We start from the raw sequence: 22,799 nt of genomic DNA, 5'->3' as shown, positions 1-22,799 counted from the left end.
TTTGTTGTAGGCTGTAGGGGGAGGAAAGTAGTGCCCCAAAGTCCAGTCTGGCAAGAATGTGTTAGTGGAGCTGCCGTGTGGCTGCAGGGGTCGTGAGCACAGAGGCCTCCAGGACCCCGGCGGGGAAGGTCAGCAGGAGAACCTACGATGCTGAGACAGAGGTGGTGAGAACTGAACAAACAGGAGCTGGAGTGCGCAGGCCCAGCCTAGAGGCGCTGAGATTTCGTTTTTTAAAACTCTGTGCTGGTTAAATAAAACACATCTCCGGGCCTGATTCAGTTCATGGGCCAGCGGTCTGCAACCCCTGGTCTGTGTAACTGCCCATAACTTATCTCTCTGCTTCAGACCAGAGCAGTAATCTCAGTGCAGGTACAGGGGATGTGACATTTCTGGAGCCCCTGAGTCCAGAAGCCCCCAAGGAAAGGAAGTGGGGGGGTGAGGTGTAACTCCCCACAGCTAGAGGAGGGGAGGGGGAGATGCACATGGAAAGGGAAGGACAAAAGTAAGGATGAGGAGGAAGAGTGGGGAAGGAGGTGATGAGGCTGAGAGGTGAAAGGCAGAGGCCTGGGAGCTGGGACGGGCTTGCCTGGGAACGGAGCATGTGAAAAGGTTGCAGGGAGCAAGAGCTCTGGGCGGCTGGTAGAGCAGGCTGGTGGGGCTGCCTCTCGGAAGGTTATTAAGGAGAAAAGGGGAGGCCAGCCAGGGAGGAGAAAGGTGGCAGAGCAAAGGAAGTGGCATGGGAGGTCAAGTCGCAAGACCTGGAGCTCACGGTCACCCGTACCAGGCAGCGCACCGCAAGGCAGGCCGGCAGTGGATGTGGCGCTGCTGCAGTGCAGTCGCTCAAGCCTGGTGCCTGGCAGAAGGGAGAGTGGGAGAGAGGCCAAGAGGAAGGGAGGGAGGGCCCCGCTTCCTGGGTGTTCCAGGTTAGAGCCCCCTCCACCCAGGAGCCTCTGGCCACTTTGCTCTGGACTTCCTCCTCTGCCTGCCTTCAGCCTGCCATGCACTCCTCTGCAGTGAGCTCCCTCTGCAGCCATCCAGAAACAGAGGAAGCCAGAGGACGTGCCGGGTGGCTCCTGGCAGCTCCTGGCAGGAGGAGGAGAAAGGGCTGTGAGGGCAGCAGGCTGCAAGAGGAATTGTACCCACTTTGTAGACACAGTCAGGTCAGGAAATAGAAGGACTCAGGACTTGGAGAGGGCAGGAGGGCGAGAAGGGAGAGCAGCAGGGGCCCTGGAGCTTGAACAAATGGGAGTGAGCACTGGGGCAGCTCCCCTTGGTCCACATGCTCCCTTGTGGCCCCGGGGTATTTGCTGGGCTGGTGAAGGAAGCCAAAGGCAGCCAGGAGCCTCGTGGACAGCATCTAGCCTGACAGGCCACAGAGATGGTCAGGGAGGAGGCCCTCATTCTGCCCTTTATCCTGTGACCTTTCGTTCTAATTCTAGAGGACAAGGTGGTGCCCGCCCCTCATGTGTGGTACCGAGAGGGGTTGGTGCCTCTGTGTGTGGAGCCTCCATGTGGCTCTGTTTTGGGAAGAGTGTGTGGGCTCTTGGTATCTGGCTGAGCCTGGCATTCAGGCCCTAGGAAGCTGTCTAAATGGCCCTGGCATTACAGGGAGCTCTTAAAAGTCGTCCGTCTTGTCCAGCGAACAACGGCAAACTGGTAGTTTGCCATTCAGAGGGCTGAAGGCATCTTTTGGTCCCAGGATGAAAGCCTCTGCCATCACTGGGATGGCCCGCCTGTTTGGGGTGCTAGCAAATGTTATCTGGAAAGCCTGAGGTTGAATGGATGGTCAGTGTCCCAATGGGTGGATGAGTGGGGGTCCTGTCAGGTGCACAGAGGGTCCCAATTCGTTTAGTCTGTGTGCAGGCACGTGTGCGCTTGCTCTGCTAGAGGCGAGGGTGTAGAGCTGTGTGCGATGCCGCGGTGGTGCGTGTGTGTGACATGCTGCTAGGAAAACTGGCAGCAGCTGCTTGGCTTGTGTCTGCTGAGGTCCTCATAGGGAGTGTGCATTTAGGTAGGGACAAATGTCAAGCTATTTATCTCCTCTTATCATCTGCAGAGTGCATACCTCCCCTCCCTCCCCACATCCCTTATTCTTTCTTTTCTCTCTCTCCTCCTCATCATTACTCAGGTTAGCTGGTTTGGGTTAGGAGGCCAATTAAGGAAGAGTGAAGAGAATTTAAGATAAGGAAGGCCATCCTTCCTCTAGGGACCAAAAGAGGTATTGTGTTCCCCCCACTCCGCTCTGCTTCCCTGAGGAGCTGACACCAGGACAGGCAGCCTTCCCACGGGCTGGGACTGGGAGATCCAGAGAAAAGGAGGTATCTCCAGACTTGGGACTTGGGCTGCTTTCCCTGGTCACCACGGGCCTGAGAAGGAAAGTCTAAGAGAGCCCAGGATGAGGGAGAAAATAGAGTAGAAGAGAGATGGCCAAAGACAGAAGGTGAGAAGCAAGAGCCAGCTGTGGTTGACACCGACCAGCCCCAGCTAAAGCCTGGTTTTTTTGTGTGGTTTTTTTTGTTTTTTTTTAAATTTATTTTATTTACTTTTGGCTGTGTTGGGTCTTCGTTTCTGTGCGAGGGCCTTCTCTAGTTGTGGCGAGGGGGGGCCACCCTTCATCGCAGTGCGCGGGCCTCTCACTGTCGCGGTGCACAGGCTCCAGACGCGCAGGCTCAGTAGTTGTGGCTCACGGGCCCAGTTGCTCCGCGGCATGTGGGATCTTCCCAGACCAGGGCTTGAACCCATGTCCCCTGCATTGGCAGGCAGACTCTCAACCACTGCGCCACCAGGGAAGCCCTGAAGCCTGGTTTTTGGCCACAGAAATGGACTGGCTGTGTGTGTTGGGAAGGTGGGGGGAGGGGTGTCTTTTTTTTTTTTTTCTTTAGGGAAGAGGCTCTGAAGTCTTTTAGCCAGTCTGCTGGGCTCACCACTCAGCTCTTTGCAGAGGGTACAGCCCTCCTAGAAATCGTGTTCGCCCTCACTCTCACACCCTCTGACCTCCCATCCCAGCACACATTTGTCTCTTCAAAGCCAAGTTAAAGGGAAGTGAGGGTGGGGGAAGAGGCCCCAGGAAGACAGCTGGGAGGGCAGTGCAGACTCCTCAGGAGATGACCTCCCAGGTTGGGTACAAAAAAAGTTGAGAGAAATTCATTTCATGGCCAGTGGCTGCTTTAAAAAGGCGATTCCAGCATACGAATGTGATAAATGTTAACTGAGCATTAATCGCATTAAAGAGGGCCCTATAAACTTTTCATTTCTAATTATATTCGTCCAGTGATGCTGCCCAAGCGAGTACTCTGGGCCTTTGTTTATGTGGAAAATTAAAATGCAAATACAATGGGATTTATTTCCAGGAGTGGAGTGATGGGCTGGCCCCCTGGCTACTGGTCTCCAGGCCTGTCAGGCCAGGTAACTGCTTCTTTGGAGGTTCTGTCCCCCTTGGGACACATTCTGGTGTGAAAGGAGAGGCCAGAGTTCAAGGTCAAATAGAGTTAGAAATAGAGGAGAAGGTGTGGAAAGAATTGAAAAGAAGTAGAAAAAGACAATAGATGGCCCAGAAATAGAGAGAGAGACATTGTTCTGGTTTCCTACCCTCCTCCTCCAACTCCCACCTCTAGGAGAAGGGACCTCAGACCTTGCTTGTGAGTAATGTCATCACAAGCCTCCCCTGCAGTTCAGGGAAGAAGGGTGGATGTGGGAGGGAGAGTTTGGAGAAGCAGCCCTGCCAGGCATATGTGGGCTTGCTCCTCAAAGAACCGAGTGGTCATCAGCACAGAGGACCCAGGGCCTGGATTTATCTCCGGCAGTTTGAGGGTCGGCTGCTGGCCACATAATGGTTTCACTGGGCTCTTCCTGCCAGTGCCAAGCAGCATTGACACAGGGCAGTGGAGCATAGATGCTCAAACTGAGGACGCTGTGCATGCACGCCCGCACGCACGCAGCCTTCTCGAACGTAGAGAGCGCCGATCGCTCATGAGAATAAACAAATGTCCCTTGCAGGGAGTCCTTTAGTGCCGTGATCCCTCTGATAAAAGCGGTAACTCTAAATGCTATTGAATGGAACGATCTAAAGTTCCTATTTACCAAAACGTAAATTAAGCTGAGTGGAGAGAAAACCTGGGCAAGAAAAATCATTTGGGTTTATCAGTAGAGACACTGAAAGATCGCTGTGCTGCACTATGGCTAGGGAAGTTGTAAATAGCGTTAAAAAGTAGAGAGGGAAAGAAAATGGAGGTAGGAGAGATGACAAAAGGCAGAGCACTAAATCACAAACAGGGTACATGGACAAAGGCACAAACCAGATTTATGCCAAGCTTCGCAAAATCTACGGCTTGGGGCTTCCCTGGTGGCGCAGTGGTTGAGAATCTGCCTGCCAATGCAGGGGACACGGGTTCGAGCCCTGGTCTGGGAAGATCCCACGTGCCGCGGAGCAGCTGGGCCCATGAGCCACAGTTACTGAGCCTGCGCGTCTGGAGAGGCCGCGATAGTGAGAGGCCCGCGCACCGCGATGACGAGTGGCCCCCGCTTGCCACAACTAGAGAAAGCCCTCGCACAGAAACGAAGACCCAACACAGCCATAAATAAATAAATAAACAAATACTTAAAAAAAAAAAAAAGCCAGATAATAAAAACAAGCTGTTTAAAAAAAAAAAAAAAAAAAAAAATCTACGGCTTGGACTGACAATGCGTAGACATACTACGCACACAGGCATGAGGCATCCGGAGAGTGGGTAAGGCCATGTGGGTATGAAGGTGGATTGACCACAATGTGAGCTCTCTGTGCTGGGTGCTGGGACTGATCCAACAGCTCTGCCACACTGCTATCTGATGGGGTAGGGTTCTGTAGACAGCCAAGGATACAGCCTTATGCGGTTTTTAAAGGTCTTTGAGCACATGAGTCTCTTGTGAGCTGGATCCACGTTCTAATGAATCTCCAAGGCAGCAACCCATTCCCAGAACAGAGTCTGCTTGACTAGTTTTGTCAAATAGCTGCTACCCCTGTCCTCTTTAGTCTGTTTTATTCTGGGTTATTCTTTTCCTCTTTAGTGTTCACTTAGGTCTCTTGGAGATGCATGAGCACTTGCTGACAAACAGGTTAATGACTGTGGCAACTCCCAAACATCTGGATGAAAACCCAAACCTTCAGTCAATCATCTCTAAAGATTATCAATATGATGCCAAATATCTGGGGATTTAGAGATGTCCACATTATTGATTGAATTTCTTAGTTTTTATCCAGGCACAAAACCAACTCCTGTTTTCATTTCATTGGTGTTTCATTTCATTGGGAGACACCCATTTTCAGAGGGAAATATTCTAGGCAACAAAATGTTGTGGTTAGAAAGCATCTTTGATGTATTTGGGTCTCATTTCTGGTTTGAAGGGTGGCTGGGCTTGGCCTGAAAGTCAAGTGGAGAGCTGGTGGTTGGGAGCACTTAGTATCTGAGCAAGCATGGCTGATAGACTCTTTCCCCAGAAAGTTGGTTGGGAGGGCAAATCACTTTGTCCAAAGAAAGCTTAAGCTATCCCATAGGCCTGGCTTCATAAGGGAACACACTTTGCTATCTTAAGGAAATATCAGTGTTCTTAATAGATATGGTGTGTCCTTCATTTATTCTTTCATTCATCCATTCAGAAAACCTTTGCTGAGCACCTACTATGTGCCAGACATAAACCTGTGTGGCATAGAAAACATAAGAAAGTGGGCTCTGGGAAGTGATTGCCAGAGTTTGAATCTAGCTTCCCCACTCACTGGCTATGTGGTTGTGGGTAAATCTCATATCTTCTCTGGACCTCAGTTTCCTTACTCTAATCTAATATGGGGATAATCATGTAGCTAGAGCTCTGTCATAGGTTCTCATGAAGGTTGAATGAGTTATTCTGCATAAACCTGGCAGATATCAAGTGCTCAATAAATGTTAGTTATTATTATGGCGGTAGTAATAATCAAGTTATGTGTCTGCCAGTGTACGTGAGTTCTGGCTTGTGCGTGCATAAACACTGAAATCTTTTAAATAAAAAAGCTCGAGGAGCCAAAAGGATACTCTGTGAACAGAACTGTGTATCATGAATGCCAGTGAGAATTATGGTCCACTGTGAGCCCAGCTGGATTTAGGAAGGGGGCCTGCCCTTTGTACTTCCAGAAAAAAAAAAAGGAGCCTTTATGACTCAGTTATATGACCATTGAACAGAATTAGATAATTGCCCCCTTTGTCCACTTTTTTTGAGAGCCCAGCCTGTGTGTGTGTGCGTGTGTGCGTGTATACTTCTTATGACCGCACACTCCTTCTCTGGGATAAGGCTATGATTGCTTGAGGAGTTGATGGTTGGCATTTTCTGGGCTTCATGGCATTTTCATGGGTTGTGGTGCTTTGCATTTTGTAGTTTCTTAAAAGATAAAATGAAATGGTAATGGGAAAAAAATCCTTATTTGATGGGTTTGAAGGGTTCTTCTGATGCTTAAATGTCATAGAGGGGAGAGGACAGGGAGGTAAACAGAAAGAGGAAGGGAAAAGAGGAGAGAAAATGGAGATAGGATAAAGGATGAAGAAAGAGGAGAGGAGGAAGTGAGCAAATATTTGACAGATTCAAACTAAATCTGTCTACCGTGGCCCCGCATATCTGGATATTCCAGGGAAGCATGCAAGATTGATCGTCATTGCAGTTATTACATTGCTAAAGGATAAAAGATTTTTTAAAAATTCAGGAGAAAAATTCACTTCTTCAGTGTAATGACTCAAAGTAACTGGGCTCTGTGAATTCTCCTATTTAATCTGTGCCCATGAGCAAAGATGAAAATGGACGTTTCCTAAACTGACAATATATTCTGGTTCACCATCTTTATGGGAAAGCCTTTGGAATAAGGCTGAGGCCCCAAGTTCTCCCTCCCCCTTGGGCCTAGTTAGGTAACCAAGTCCAGCCCAAGGGACTTCTGTAAGGTCCACACCAAATGCCTTAACATTCACTCCTATTCCTTTCTTATCTCTTCCTTAGTTCTCAATTTAATGCCTAGATTCTGTTACTCCTCATTGACACCTATTAGCTGGTAAAGGTCCTGATTTTTAAAATTAGAAAGTAAATGTTTTTAATGAGTTAAATTTGAATCCTGAGAGCTCAATCATCCTTAAATATTTTTTTTTATAATTGCAAAAATATAAGGGCCACCATCTTTCTTTCTGCCTATTCATTACCACAGTGCTGGGTATAGCCCTCTGTATGGAGATGGGTAGTAGTGGATTCTTATCAACCCCCAACCCCCCTGCACTGTCCACATGGACAGAAGACCAAGGAGAAAACTACCCCCTGCCTTCATGCTACCTGACTGCAATTTTTGCACTTCTCTGCTTAAATCACACACATACACACACACAACTTGATTTATCGTAGATTTTATTCACATTAACACATGTGGTTATACACACACATAGGCCAATCTTATGGCCACTTTAATTGATAAGTCCTTATGTTCATAACAATAATAGCTAACAAGTGCTTACTGCAGTAGGAACTGTTATAAGCATGTTAAGTGTATTAATTGATTTAAGCCTCATAAACAACCCCATAGGGCTTTATAGGATTGTTTATAGATAAGGTAACTGGAGTACAGAGAAGTTGAATAACTCATTCAGGTCACAGGCTAAGTAGCACAACTAGTATTTGAACTCCTGCAGGACTGACTCTAAAACCCATGTGTTTTTCCACTACTCCATACTTCATTCATATCAACTTTGGATCAAAGGAAGTGCAGGCATGTGTGATCTCTTGAGCAACTTTGTATATTTTGAAGTCTCATGCCAGGGAGTACATGTATTTATACGTGTACTTACAAGCTCAGAACAGAGACATTGCACCTAGTAGAAAGTCATGCCTAGTACGAGGTTCTGTACTCTTCCTGGTGTGTGTGTGTGGCCCTGTGAGTACAAGCCACAGCTGAGCCACATCATCTGGGGATGCTGGGAAGGAAGAAGATGCTGATGGCCAGAGTCACAGAGTAGAGTGAACTGGGGATTCTCAGAACTAGAGTTCATGTTATTCCCATTGGGATTGGGGAGTTTAGTCCCATCCATCCTCCCGTAGACCCACCAGGGAGCTAGACTTTTGACAGGCACTGGGTTTGGCCCTGGGGCTTAACTCTCCAAATTAGGCAGATATAGGGAGGATGGCACCAGAACCTGTGTCACTGTGGTAAGGTCAGATCTGTTCCGTAGAGCAGGGGCAGCTTGCTTCCAAGAACAATAGAACTGTGCGAATGGTCATCAAGGAGAGATTTGTCCTCCATCTCTAGAATCCTCCTTCTGGAAAGAAGCAGTGCAAACGACCAAGCCAGAGTAAGCTAAAAAAGCTAAAGGATGGGTCTTCTCACACACAGCCACATCAAGAAAGCAATTACCGAATCATACACCACCACCCAGATCCAACATCATTACTCAACCCACATCACCAAGGAGACACCCATTAACCTAATCTCTGAGACATACATTACGAAAAAAAAAGATGCTGATATGATCAACGAACACAATAATTCAAAGCAGAAACACAGACATTGCCACCAAACAATACTCAAATTCCTCCAACTCAGTGTTACACAAAGTGCAGTCACCTTGATACAATACCACAAAACATCAGGTAACAGACCTTAAGCCAGCTGCCGGAATGTGTTAGCAATACATGGTACCACACAACACAATTCAAGTGTTCCATCCCACAGGCACACCCATGCCCAAAGGCTGAAATCATGTGGCCACCTGAGCGATAGTAAACACTGGTCAGACATCCACAGAGATGGAGCCAGCAGTGCAACACCCAGCCCTCCTGCATACCCAGCAGAAAAGGATCACTGCCACAGCCTCCCCAAACCCAGCACTCTCCTGGTCCCCAGCACAGTGCAGCCTGCCAGAAAGCAGCAGCGCCATCCCATCTCTCCAGCAGGTGGATGTGTCCAGACTATCACCTCCAGTAAAGCCTCTGGGCTCTCGTTGCTAGTAAGAGAGTAAACTGTCCCCTGAGCCTGCTTCCTGAGACAGGACAAATCAGCCCTTTCCTGCTTGGGGTTTAGTAAGACTTCGCCATTACTGAAAATGACAGCGCTCCAGGGATAGAGGGCAAGGCGGGGGTGGCCTGGGAGGGGGCTCACCAAGCTGGGTGCAGGAACTCCCCTTCCTCCACCAAGCACTGCCTTCTGTGGCCATTCCAGAGCTGAAGCCCTCTTGCTGGGTGTTCACTGAGTATCGATTCAGTCTGCAAGCAATTTTAATATTTCTTCAGGGACTTTCCAGCAACAGCACAAGTCATTAATTCACCCTCCCAAATTGCTTATTCAATAGCAGGAACATGGCTCCTGAATAAAGTCCCAGAATTTATGTGACTCGCACGAGTCAGGAGGTCAAACAACTGTTATGGAGCGAAGTTAAAAATCCAAATAAAATATTGACACTTTTTTGGGGAGGGGGAGTAAAGGTATTTAAAATAGGTTTTTGTTGCAATGCCCCCAGGATAAAGAATGGAAGGAGACTGAAGACAAGTTGGAGTTTATAAAATCAATGGAATTTATCGCACATCTACTTGGCATTTAATAATTCTCTCATTTCCACAGTCCCCCACCTCCACCCCATCCTGGCCATAGACAGAAAGGTACACAGGTATACAAATGCACATTTGTGTACATCAATATTGGTGCACGGACCAATATAGAAATGCAGTTGTGATGTGAGCGTCTGAAACACCTTGGGAAGGGAACAGTGATGAGTGTGGAGTCATGTATGACTGTGGCTTACAGATTTGAAAGGCATAACTGGGCAGAAATTCATGAGGGGACTTTTGATAAATATATCCAGTATTATAAATCTTGAATCAATGCATTAGAGCAGACATGAATAAAAAGATACACTAATCATAGAAATAATTTCTAGAAACTGAGAAACACGTCTGTATTCAGTATTGCCACACAATCGTGTACACGATTTGGAAAGTAGATAGATGGATAGATATAGAGAATTTAGAAAATCTATCCCCCAAACCTACCAATGTATATAAAATACAGTGAAACCATAGCCACTTAACCTAAAATTGAGGTTAACACAGACATGATGCTTATCAAATACAGCTACGGCACGTGCACAGGAGAGGGTAGGCATGTTTAGAATCACAGCTACATGCAATCTCTGTTCATTGTCTACATATACATTTGCACAGTTGTCCAGATCATGGATGTGAAAAGACTGAAAGAAAAAAATTGTTTATGCCCAAATAGTTAATAAACACAAAGAAATATTAATATAGAAATTTCCAGAAGAGGTATAACATGGTTCAGCCTACAGACATTGGAGTCACAGACCCAAAGTCTGGCTCCACTGCTATTAAGCACATGATCTTGGACAAGTTGCTTAGCCTCTCTGTTGTCTCCTTAGTAAAATAGAGAACACCCCTATCTGATAGAGTTGTCGTTAGGATGTGGATGAGAAAATGCATTTGTTATAACGCCTGTCATAGAATGAATATGAAATAAATGATAGTTATTACTTTTACTATTTTTACATGCAGCTCTTCTATTCAGACCCAGTTTCTCATAGATTCTACCGTCTGTTCTTGTTACGACTGACTTATTCTACCCAGTGGTTAGCAACATGGGTTCTGGAGTCAGGCTCCCAGGTTTAAATCCTGGTTCTGATACTTAACAGCTGTGTGACCTTGGGCAAGTTACTCAACTTCTCTGAGCCTCAGATTCCACTTCTGTAGAACAGGGATAATAGTCTTCATAAGAAGTTGTGAAAAATAAATAATCCATGTAAAGTACTTTGCAGAGTGCCTTGGCACATAGTGAACATATATTAGTTCACTATGTCCCTTAAGATTGTTATTGTTATTATTAATAGTAATAAGATTGATTTGCTATTCAACAATTAGTTTTTAAGTACTTATATTATGCCAGGCACTGTTGCTAGGTGCAGGAAATACAATGGTGAGAAAAATAACCGTGACATGTGCACTTGCAGTGCTCAGAGTCCAGGGGAGGACTCACTGTGAATTGAGTAAGCAAGAAAACAGGTTTCAGCTCTGTGCTGGACCGTAAGTGGAAGAGGGAAACAGAGAGAAATAGATTGGAAAACCAGGGCGGAGCTAGATTGGGAAAGATTCTGAAGGCCCGGCTGAGGAATTTTGAATTTATCCTGTAGGTAATAGGAAGCAATTGTAGGCTTTAACCACGTCACATTCTTTCAGGAACAGACACAGAGAGACGGATGGATTGTTTTTGAATACTGGAGCAAGAAGGTGGGAGGTGGGAGGGGCCAGAGGCAGGGAGGCCAGGCAGCCACTAGCAGGCCCCAGCTTGGCTGCTGCTGAGGACCCCTTCCCTCCGGGCTCCCTTCTGCTTGCAGAGGGAGATGTGCCTGTGGAGGGAAGGGGAGAATGGACAGGGAGGACTTGTCCCAGCAATGAGTCTATAGCAGCACCCCTTTCCCCATCATATTAGGCAGTCTTCTAGCCTCTGGACCATGGGGTGGACAGCTGGTAGAGCCCAGCTCTAGCCCAGAAGCCCTGACAGATGAGGGCAGGGCTGGTGGCGAGAGGAGCTAGTCCCGTCACGCTCTGGGCTTGGCATGCACCGCAGACTGGTTTCCAAATGGTTAGTTAAACACATTGCCCCTTAATTTTTAAACCTATGCATGTCTTGAAGTTAAATCAATCCATATGCTTACCATTCATCATATAAACCATCGCTATTGCCCCCTTGGGCCAGCCCCATGGCCCATCTAGCCTGGTAAATTGTATCTGGCCTGGGCTCCCAGGGACACGTGGGAGAAGGATTATCATCCTCAGTGCCAGTCTTAGAAGGCTAAATTGATGCAGAAAGTATTCCTGGTATCTAAGGAACCCACTGGAAATCTGTCAGCCTGGAAGGTACCAAAAACTATTTTGAAATTATTTTTATTTGTGGCTTATAGTTTAGTTTACACAGAGGAACTGAGAGCCTCTTGAATTTTGGTAACTGTGTCAGATGGAGTCAGGATTAGCAGAGGGGGGATGTGGGTTGATAGAATATGAGGAAGGAACCTTCTGTAACTCACTAAGACATTCTCCCAACTCTCTCAAGGATGGTTTTCTTACCCCCTGGCTTAAGCTAGTTTTCTCAAATATTAGAGAGTTTAAGAGTAATCTGTAGAGTTTGCTTAACTACAGATTCCTGGGCCCCACCGCCATTAAAAATTCTAATGCAGAAGGTCTGAAGGGGGCTCCAGGGCTTTGCATGTTAGCATGCACCCCAGGGGATTCTAATGCAAGTGGCTCAAGGACAGTAGTTTGAGGACACCTTTCTGTAAGCTTTTAGGTAGGACTGTCATCTCTTAGAGCTCAGTTATGACCTCTGAGAAGCAACAAAAGAGACAGAAACTCTTGACATGTTTGGGGGGAACCCTGGTAACCTCGGAACCTGTGTATTCCAGTTATATCCTGCTGCAGCCAGGATGGAAGGTCCTGCCCATAGCCTCCCCTCATCAGCAGCCATTCTCACGCTCAGAACCCTGCCTGCCATATGGTCAGTTGTCCAAACTGAAACCCGTGAGTGGGCGTGGGCAAACAACTCTAAACTTTGCACAAAACAGAGCCCGGACCTAGGAAAACAGAGTGCATGTGAATCACTTCCGGGCTGCCAGCGGGGAAGGCTGGGTGGCTGCTGCTTCCTTTTGGTTCCTGTGAGGAGGAGGTGGTAAATTTCAGTCCTTCAGTCCTTGGGATGTACAGAGGGGAGATTTCAGTTCCTTAGAGTTCTCAGGAGTAGGGAGAGGTAGGAACCATTTTGGGAAGAAGGAAAATTTTCCTGAATAATCTATGAGATCTCACTTGAGGTTCTGCCATGAAAAGTCTCCAGCTGTTTTTGTAGCTCTGATTTGCCTCAGGGCAGAGCCAGGGACACGTGCCTGACTAGGCAGCTCTCAAAGGCCTGAGTTAAAGCAATTACCTGCATTCTTGTGTAAAATATCCTTTGCTGAGGCAAATATCATTTTGTCCTCTTGAATGATCCAGCCTATAATACCCAGGCAGCCTGAAGTCACTGGCAGAGGCCCCTCCCACCATCATCTTGTTTAATGGGCAGTGGGGCCAGCTAGTCTGAAACATTCTCCACCTTGGAGTTCCTTTGATTTACTCAATCAAGAAAGACTTTCCTGGACTTCCCTGGTGGCACAGTGGTTAAGAATCCGCCTGCCAATGCAGGAGACATGGGTTTGAGCCCTGGCCCGGGAAGATCCCACATGCCTCGGAGCAACTAAGCCTGTGCACCACGACTACTGAAGGCCGTGTCCCTAGAGCCTGTGCTCTCGTCCACAACAAGAAGCCACCGCAATGAGAAGCCCAAGCACCGCAGTGAAGAGTAGCCCCCCGCCCCCGCTCGCCTCAACTGGAGAAAGCCTTTGCGCAGCAATGAAGACCCAATGCAGCCAAAAGTAAATAAATTTTTTAAAAAAGTCTTTCCCCATACCAGAGATTAAGTATTTTCTGCAAAAACTCTAGAAGTAGGCAATTTAAACTGACTTATACATGTATACAACACATGTATGTTAATACTTGACTTCTTGCCCCAAAGACTCTTTGAGCAAACCAGTGATATGACTGGGCCTGAGGCCAACCTGCTAGGAAGTAATTCCAAAGTGAAGAAGACAGTCTGTTCTAGGCAGCTGGACAGGATTTCATGGGGACATGCTTGGAGATCCCATGTGGATATCACGCTGTCAGCAGCTGGTTCCAGCAGGTGGTATACTCCCATTTTATAGAGGGGAATGCTGAAGCTCAGGGAGCCTCTTATCCTTTGTTTCTCAGAACACAATAGAGCAAGAGAATAGAACCATAGAATCCTGGAGTTTGGATTCTGGGCTTTTGGGTATCTCTCTCCTGGAGGCAGTGTGGTTTCCTGGTTAAGGGTATGGGCCCTAGGATTAGTCTGCCTGAATTCAAACCCCAGATTGTCCGTTTCTTAGATGGGTGACTTTAGGCAATTTATCATATGTTTTATCTGCAAAATGTGTCATTGGGAGGATTAAATGAACTATTTGTTTGAAGCGCTTAGGACGTTGCCTAGCTCATAGTAAGTACTCAGTAGATGATAGTTTGTTATTACTGGAGCCTCCGCTAAGGAAGCACTGCTTCTAGAAATCCTGACCAGCCTAGGTCTGGAAATGCTGCCACCTGACTCCCTCCAAGGTGAGCTGTCTGAGGTCACCTCAGTGCTCATAAGACCTCTTCTTGTCTCCACCTCAGGGGGAGTTTTTGCACACCATTTATTATCATATAATATAATGCAATATAATATCATACATAACATAACATAATATGATGGGTAGGTTAACCTGGAAACCCTGAGGCGGACAGTGGATGGATGGATAGATGAATAGATACATTTGTACTAAGTAAGTATACATACATTATATCATTCTATTGATTTGTAAAAAGTTCCCGGTCTGCCTGGCTGTAATGAGATTTTTGAACTTTGCGTGGCGATCAATGAGAGGAATATTATTGGCCTGGAGAATTGATATACCTGCTCTCAGTGGCTTGTTCTGCTCCCAGGCTGCCCCGGCCCCCCAGGTGTACGATTCCAGCAGACACTTAACCTTTTTTACAGTGTCATCAGGCTAAAAGGAATCTAATAGTGACACAGGACTTGTGCTCAGCACTCTGCCACTATTGCTTTCCTGTCACAAATAATTTATAGCCTTCTATTTCCATCCCTGAGCCTGCACCCCAGCCCTGCCTCCCCGTTCCCCCAGCTCCCAGGAATCAATAAGCTCACACAGCCACAGTGGGACTTCAGGGTGCAAAGAGACAGACAGACAGACAAAGGGAAGGGAGACAGAGAGAGGGGCAGAGACAGACAAGAAGGGGAGAGAGAGAATGAAACACAGAGGAAGGATGAGAGGAGGAGGAGGAGGAAGGAGAGGAGGAGGGGGGGGAGGAGGTGGGGGGGAACCAGAAGAGGAGTGAAGACTCACCCCAGCGCTTTCTTAGAATTGAGAGTGTCTCAGTTTGTTCATGAGTTTAACAAATTGTTAATAGGAGACTCATTACATGCTTTCATGCTAACTCACAGAGCTGATGAGACTATTTTGATCTCCAGCATGGTGAGGAGTGGAGACCTCCGGGGAATTTAACCAAAGAGGGAGTGACTTCACCTGCCTTGTCATCCTTTACTCTAAAGCTCTGCCACAGCCCCCTGGCATCTCTTGGGTCCTGAGGGAGCTGCTGCTCATACTGTCTATGGATCCTTCCCAGTGCCCCCAGGCAGGGGTCCCCAGTCTGTCTTCCCGAGAGTCTCTGATGCATCTCTTTTGGGGTCAGGTTATGACACCTGCTGCTGCTGTTTCCTGTCTTCTCAGTGCTCTTCCCAGGGTCCCTGAAGCAGCTGCATTGACCAGGCTGGGGCATACTGGCCTGAGAGGCCTCCTTGTCTGCACCTGTCTCAGCCCCTCCATAGGATGCAGCCAGTCCTGGGGATCACCCATAGGAATAATAATACTAGTAGTTATTATTATAGCTAGCATTTATTGAGCCAAGCATCATACTAATCATTTTACATGAATTATCCTATTTAATCCTCACAACAGTCTTACAAAGTAGATAGTATTATTATCTTATTTTACAGATGAGGGAATAAGAAACTGCCAGGGATTCCACAGGCAATAAGTATCAGATGAGAAAGAGAAAAACAAATACCGTATGCTAACACATATATATGGAATCTAAAAAAAAAAATTTTGGTCATGAAGAACCTAGGGTCAAGACGGGAATAAAGACGCAGACCTACTAGAGAATGGACTTGAGGATAGGGGGAGGGGGAATGGTAAACTGAGACAAAGTGAGAGAGTGGCATGGACATATATACACTAACAAATGTAAAATACATAGCTAGTGGGAAGCAGCCACATAGCACAGGGAGATCAGCTCGTGCTTTGTGACCACCTAGAGGGGAGGGATAGGGAGGGTGGGAGGGAGGGAGACGCAAGAGGGAAGAGATGTGGGGATATATGTATATGTATAACTGATTCACTTTGTTATAAAGCAGAAACTAACACACCATTGTAAAGCAATTATACTCCAATAAAGATGTTTAAAAAAAAAAAAAAAAAGGATCAGAGCTGGGACTCAGACTCAGGCAGACTGAGGCCAGAGCACATCCCCTTCTTCCCTTTGCTCTGCTCATACTCCGGTGAGTGTGAGATGCTAAGTGCCTGCAAGGCAAAGCCTAGGAGGTTCTCTGGAAAGGTGGGGGGTGGGGGAGAAAGAGCATCCCTGTCAAGGAAAGCATGCTGGAAGGAGAAGTAGGGAGCAGGCACCCCCGCAGGGCAGTCTTTCTGTGGAAATGGGAAATGGCACCTCCCAACCCCCGGTAAATGGGCCCAGGGCTCCTGACTGTAGCCCCGCAAGGGTGCATGTGCGGGAACTTGACTCTCCAGGCCAAACCTGGGGGGGGCCCATGGTGGCCACAGATGTGTCTGGCTGTCTTGTGAGGCCAAGAATGAAAAAGAATTAGAGGAAGAGGAGGAGGAACAGGGGGCAATAGGATCAGGCAGTCACACAAAGCAACCTCTTTATCCTTTTAACCCTTAGTGATATTCCTATTAGTCATTGGGTTTGTGTATGGGATGCAGGAAGGCAATGGATGACCGTAAGGTTTCCACAATCCCGGTTCTTTAATTCCCTGAGATCAGCTTTGGGGACTGGTGAGTGTCCACCTCCTGGGGGGCATGGATGGACGCCAAGAGCATTAGTAACTCACAGCAGGCACCCTGCCCAGCTCCTCTCCCATGCACCACCAAGCCGCTGTCAGGGAGTAGTGATTTTCCATCACTTGCTGCCTCAGCTAAAACTGCACCAGCGCCCCAGGGGTCAGAGGCTCTGGGTAACAAAGACAGCAGCTCCACAAGGCCATCCAGTTGTCTGTCTCACCCAGCCTCAGTCTTGGGGTTCCCTCAGTCCGGAGCCCAGAGTCCACCAGCCCTCAAGTCAGAGCCACCCACAGGCCCACTGAGATCCCAGAAGCCTTTTGCTGCAATCAATTAGGAGCAGCTGCTCTGAGCTGCTCAGCCTCCTTCTAGACTTTTCGTGTAGACCAGTCTACACTGCCCCTAGCGACTGTCGGGTCTTTCCCATTGTGATCATGCTCCAGACCCAGAAGCTTTGGGCCACCTCACCACGTGCCATCTCTTGCTGCCTCGTCCCCGTGGCCGCCATTCCGTTCTCCCCTTGTTCTGCCTTGTCTGGCAATCATCTATGTTCTCTCAGGCAACTCCAGCCTCTCCCTCTTCACCAGTTCTTTCTCCTCAGCCTACAGACTTATCCAGGTCCTTCCTCCCCTAAACAGCCTTCCCTCCACTTAGCTGCCACTTCCATCCTCAGCTTCCACACTTTTCTCTCCTTTTCTACACACTTCTGAAGCAATAGTCTACGTTCACTGCCCCCCTCTCCTGCTGTCCACTCCCTAACCTCTTTTCATCTGGCTCCTGCCTCAGTTGCTTTGTTGAGGCCGCTCTCCCAAGGTCACTAGTGGTCACCAAAATTCCCAAATCTGTGCCTCTTCTTATTCCCAATTCCCTTCAATCTTTTATGTCACCATGGATGCTGTGGATTACGTTCTCCTTCTGGAAATGTTCTTCTCTGTTGACTTAGCTAAAACTGCCTGATCCTGGTTCTGCCATTTCCTGTGTGACCAACTCTGACCCCTGTGTAAGGTCAGGTTCTTTTCCGCAGCCTCTGATAGTAGATGTCCTCCAGGGTCTACTCTTCAGTCCTCTCATCCCAACCAACACTTCCTTCCTTGACAGTCTCCTAAATCCACATCTGCTCTGCCGGCTGGTGCACAGCCATCCACCTGGACACTCACCTACCTCCTCAAATGCTCATGTCGAGGACCAACCAGTCACCTCCCTGCATCCCTCTTCCTGACAGTGGGACAAACCACCAGCCTTCCAGTTACATAGAACTGGGGTTTTAGAGCCATGGTTGACTCCATTTAGTTGTCAAATCCATCTTACAAATTCTTCCTTCTCTCTTTTTTTTTTTTCCTTTTGGCCGCGACGCGAGGCTTGTTGGACGTTAGTTCCCCGAGCAGGGATCAAACCTGGGCCCTTGGCAGTGAAAGCATGGAGTCCTAACCACTGGACTGTCAGGGAATTCCCTTTTTTTTTTCTTCCTTCTCTTTTCTGAGGCCAGCTACTTATGGCCTTGTGCCTGTCTATTGCTTTACCTGCATCGGTTTGTACATGTCTCCTTTAGTTTAAAAATCACTCATGGCTTGATACTCTGTAAACCTGGTTCCTATATACTGGGGGAAGTCTGACAAAGTAACAAAAAGCACACATTTTAAATACTGAATTCCAAATCTGCCCTAGCTGGCAATGTGATCTTGAGTAAGCTCTCTAACCTCTGTCAGCTTTGGTTTTCAGTCTGCAAAACAAGGATAATAGTATTGCTTTGGAGGTTGTTGTGAGAATTAACAGTAGTATATATACAGTAATATAAATTGCATATAATGTTGGCATATAATAGATGCTTGATAAGTGGAAAATCGCTAGTATCATCATTACTTCCAAGTTTTCAGCCTTATTTCCTCTTACTCCCTTACACCGTTCCTGGCCTAGGCATTAGCCCCTAACCCAGCGTGACCACTCGGCTCCTGTGCTTTGCTTCTACCCTCCTCCAGCATCTGCTTCTAATGCCCTCCTCTCCACTTCTTTGTTCATCTTAGAATCATATTGGTTTTTTTTTTACTGGGGAAAGAGACCTTAGAGATTCTGTAGTCTAACCTCTTTACTTTATAGCTGAAGAAACTGAGGCCCAGAAAAGGAGAACGATGAGGCCAAGGCTATGTGGCCACTTAATGGAAGACTCGGGGCCTCAGCCACGAAGCTCAGTGACTTTTCCACTATCCTCTGTGCCTCTGGCTCCTATACATTTGTGTGTATATATATTCAGCCTTACTCTGCTTTGAGGATCTACATCAAGTTCCACCTCCTCAGTGACTTCTTTCCCATTTCACACACCTGCAAGGGGGATGACTTCTCCCCCGCATCCTCCTGGCACTTACTGCCTGGCCCCCTCGGGGTTACTTAGCTTTCTCGGGGTGTGTGTCCTCCCTGCCCAACTTCATTCCCGGCCCTGGGAGGCAGGGGCCTTGTCTCGGTTGCCTGCAAGTAAGTGTTCAGTCCACGCACGGCATGTGACTCACCTGGCTGGTTGAGATGAACTTGTCTCACACTCCTCTTTGCAGGGAGAGCAGCGCCTTCAGAAAAGTGGCTTCCAAGGGCACCTGACTGACCAGTGGGTGGAGGAGAGTGTCCCTTGGTCCTGGCCCGAGGGTTGGTCTTCTGTGTCGCTGAGCCCTGCGTCCTTGGATCACTAACAATCCCCAGCCCTGGGATGTTTGATCTGGATTCCCCTCCCTCCACCCCAGTGGAGTGCATAGGGAAGGTACCAGGCTTTTCACCTAGTCTGGTAAAGAAGGTGTGATCCAAGTAAGGCCTCTGAGAAGGAGGCCAGCGGGCCAGCGAGCTGGTCAGGGACAGGGCTTGGATAGGTTTGAGAGCCCTAAGTGGGCTCAAGGAGCTGCTCAGGGCCTGACACCTGGCAGAGGGACCAGGTACTGTGTTGGAATCCTGGAGATGAAAGGATTACCTGTGACCCAGCCCCTTCCCTGGCTACTTCTCTTTAGCTCAGGAAATGGGGAAATCTCACCCCCTCCCTTGACTCTGGAGGACTGTGATACAGTCCCAATAGGAAAGCCAGCTCCAAAATGATCTCCAGACTCCTCTCAGGAGGAGATGTGTGTGGTTGAGGAGGGAGGGATGGACAGCAAGTCACCAGGGCAGCCCCCACTCCCAGAAACGGGAAGGATGCTGTGCTCCACTCGCTCTGCTGCCCGATCCTTGCTACCAAACATCAAGCTGCAATTCACGAAGCACACAGCAGGACAGAATGCAGACTGTCTCTGCCCAGGGCTGTGCTAGGCTGGATCGCAGAGCCAACAGGAGGGCAAGCTCCTGCCTTGCAGCAGTCAGAGAGGGCAGGGGTGCAGGGAGCAGATGGGTGAGGAGGGAGCTGAGGAGCTCGGGGGAGCACCTCTGCAGGACTGGGCTGCAGGTGACCAGGGCAGGAGAGGGCGTGTGATGTGTGATGCTGTTGTGATGCTGTTGCAGGATCATCCGGACCAAAGTTCAGCAGCCTTTCCACCCAACGCCGGATGGAGCCGGGACCGGAGTGACTGCCCCTGGCCACACCATCGGTAAGAGGGCTCAGGGAAGGGGGGAAGCTGAGCCCCCTGAGAGCTGGGAAAAGCAGCTCTGCCCGTGGGAAATGCCCACCTGTCTGAGGTCCAAGGCCCGTGCTCTCCCTGGGCTCCTAGAGGCTCAGGATCTTCCTGGGAGACTAGCTCACGAGGACTGCTCTCTGCCTCCTGTGAGCATCTCCTCAGAGCTGCCTTGCCTTTATCAGTCTGTGTGTCTATCTCTCTCCCTCTGTTCCCTCTAACTTTCCTTCTCTTTCCCATCCTTCTTCTTCTCTTTTGTTCCCTGTCCCTCTGTCATATCTACTTGCTTACTCCATTTTTTGTTTTTTTGTTTTTTGTTTTATTTATTTATTTATTTATTTATTTATTTATGGCTGTGTTGGGTCTTCGTTTCTGTGCGAGGGCTTCCTCTAGTTGCGGTAAGCGGGGGCCACTCTTCATCGCAGTGCGCGGGCCTCTCACTATCGCAGCCTCTCTTGTTGTGGAGCACAGGCTCCAGACGCACAGGCTCAGCAGTTGTGGCTCACGGGCCTAGTTGCTCCGCGGCATGTGGGATCTTCCCAGACCAGGGCTCGAACCCATGTCCCCTGCATTAGCAGGCAGATTCTCAACCACTGCGCTACCAGGGAAGCCCCCATTTTTTGTTTTTTTAATTTTTAAGATTCTCCTCCTCTATTCTCCCCTCCTCTGCCTTCTTCTCTCCTCTTCCTTCCTCTCCTCTCTGTCCATATGGCCCTGGACCTGTTCCTCTGTCTCTCTCCCTCCCTCCTCATGGCTTCTCTCCTCTTGACCTGTCTCTCTTGATCTGTTTGTCTCTCTCATCCGCTCAGTAACTGTCTGCCCTTCTCCAACCTCCTCGTTTATTGACCCTTGCTCACAGCCTCACAGAGACCTGACCCAGGTCCACCAGAACACCTGCTAACAGCCCCCACCCCCCCCACACACACTATCTTCCCTTTGACCCAAGGGTGCTTGGTGCTGCTGAAGCCATAGATGAGATCTGGGGCTTTAGGGGCAGGATGTGGTTAAACTTCTCCTGCTGCCCCTCTTGGCAGCTGTCCCCTCTCTCTTGACCAGCAGGAAGTAGAAAGCGCTGGTCCCAGCCCCCTTGGAGTTGGCAGGAGTGTTGTTTACTAGGCCTGTGTTACAGCATGTGCTGGGAGGGAGGGTTGGGCCAGGCTGTACCTGAGCTGATCACCACGGAGTGAATGTGTTCACTACTCTGTGCCCTGAAGGGGAAATTAGGAACTTCTCAAGTGATTTCAAGACCAGAAGCAACTGGGGGAGAGGAGCTTCACACTCCCGGGAAATATCAGGACCATTCTCGTGTCTCTAAGAGACTCAGATAGACCTTAGAAAGCCACACTCTAAATCAGGACTGGGAAAGACTCCGCCCAGGAGACTAGAAACAATGGGCTGGGGTTTGTTTAGAAGGATTTGTCGGCCGGGGATCAGATAGGATGAGCTGTGCAAGGAGGCATCCTAGGAGCTGTGCTCTCTGCACGACCGCTGAGTCGCTTTCTAGGTTGAGTCAGCTTTTGCTGTTTGCTGAACCCACGTTCTCAGGGAGTGGGTTCAATCTATAGTGAGTGAAATCTCTAGGTCTGCAGAGAAGGCCTGGGGTTGACTGGTCCCCACTCAACCCAGGGTGGACAGCAGTGAATAGCCTAAATTGTATGTAGCAATGCGTTCCCCCTTAAACCTCAGAGGAAGGAGGGGACTATGGGCTCCCCATCCCTCCTCATTTCCTCTGCTTCTCTCTGCCCCCAGCCTTGGGGCTTTGGCCTGCGATCACAACTGCTATCCTGACGGCATTTCCTCCTTACTCTCGTCCAGTTCCCAGTACGGCCTCCCCTCCTGTTTCCAGCACCTCCAATGATCCAGTGGGATCCTACTCCATCAATGGGATCCTGGGGATCCCTCGCTCCAATGGCGAGAAGAGGAAACGTGATGAAGGTAGGGAGGAGGGAAGAGGCTTGGCTTCCCCTGTGCATGCTTTGTCCTTGGACTCAGAGCTCCGGTTTCGGCCTAGCCTCGCAGCTGCTCTGCTGTGAGATCAGTTTTAGTAGCAAAGCCCGGGTCCCCCCACTACCCTGCTGGCTCCTGGAGAGAGGGAGGCAGGCTGCTGGTGGGGCCATCAGCTTCACCATCTGCTCAGCAGCCCCGACTGCCTCACCTTCCGCTGGGATTCATCCCGAACATCCCGGTGGGATGCCAGGAGGGAAAGCATGAGCCATGGACCATGGGAAGGTTTGGGAAGTTGGGGGACAGCTGGTCTCTGACCTGGGGATGAAAAGCCAACCTGACTTGTCCTCCTCTGATCTCAACCCATCAGGAGACGGGGGTGTGATGTCATGCGCAGCTGACCCTGGTGTCCTTTCTCTGTAACACGTGGACCCTGCGCCCATTCAGACCACTTGGGGAGCTGGGCATGGGCCCACTCTGCTCTTTTCTATGGGAGGAGACACCCCCCACGCTCCTCTCTGGCCCTTCCCCTCATTCCCTGTAATTCCTCAGGTGCAGCTAGCTATTA

The 22,799-nt window shown here is 48.8% G+C and overlaps 1 protein-coding gene across 10 annotated transcripts in view; it reads left to right on the top strand.

Annotated features, from left to right (window-relative positions):
* Positions 1-22,799, top strand: part of PAX2 (paired box 2) — a 90,390-nt gene that overhangs the window by 22,340 nt on the left and 45,251 nt on the right. For all 10 annotated transcript variants that reach the window (XM_036827700.1, XM_036827693.1, XM_036827695.1 and 7 more), the window contains 2 exons: positions 20,178-20,263; positions 22,103-22,222. In XM_036827700.1, the coding sequence (XP_036683595.1) occupies positions 20,178-20,263; positions 22,103-22,222 (206 nt within the window). The remainder of the gene's footprint in view (positions 1-20,177; positions 20,264-22,102; positions 22,223-22,799) is intronic.

The sequence above is a fragment of the Balaenoptera musculus genome, chromosome 16 (genome assembly GCF_009873245.2).
Source record: "Balaenoptera musculus isolate JJ_BM4_2016_0621 chromosome 16, mBalMus1.pri.v3, whole genome shotgun sequence".
Classification (NCBI taxonomy): domain Eukaryota; kingdom Metazoa; phylum Chordata; class Mammalia; order Artiodactyla; family Balaenopteridae; genus Balaenoptera; species Balaenoptera musculus.
Note: the sequence above shows the minus strand (reverse complement) of the source record. Positions and strands in the feature narration are given on the sequence as shown.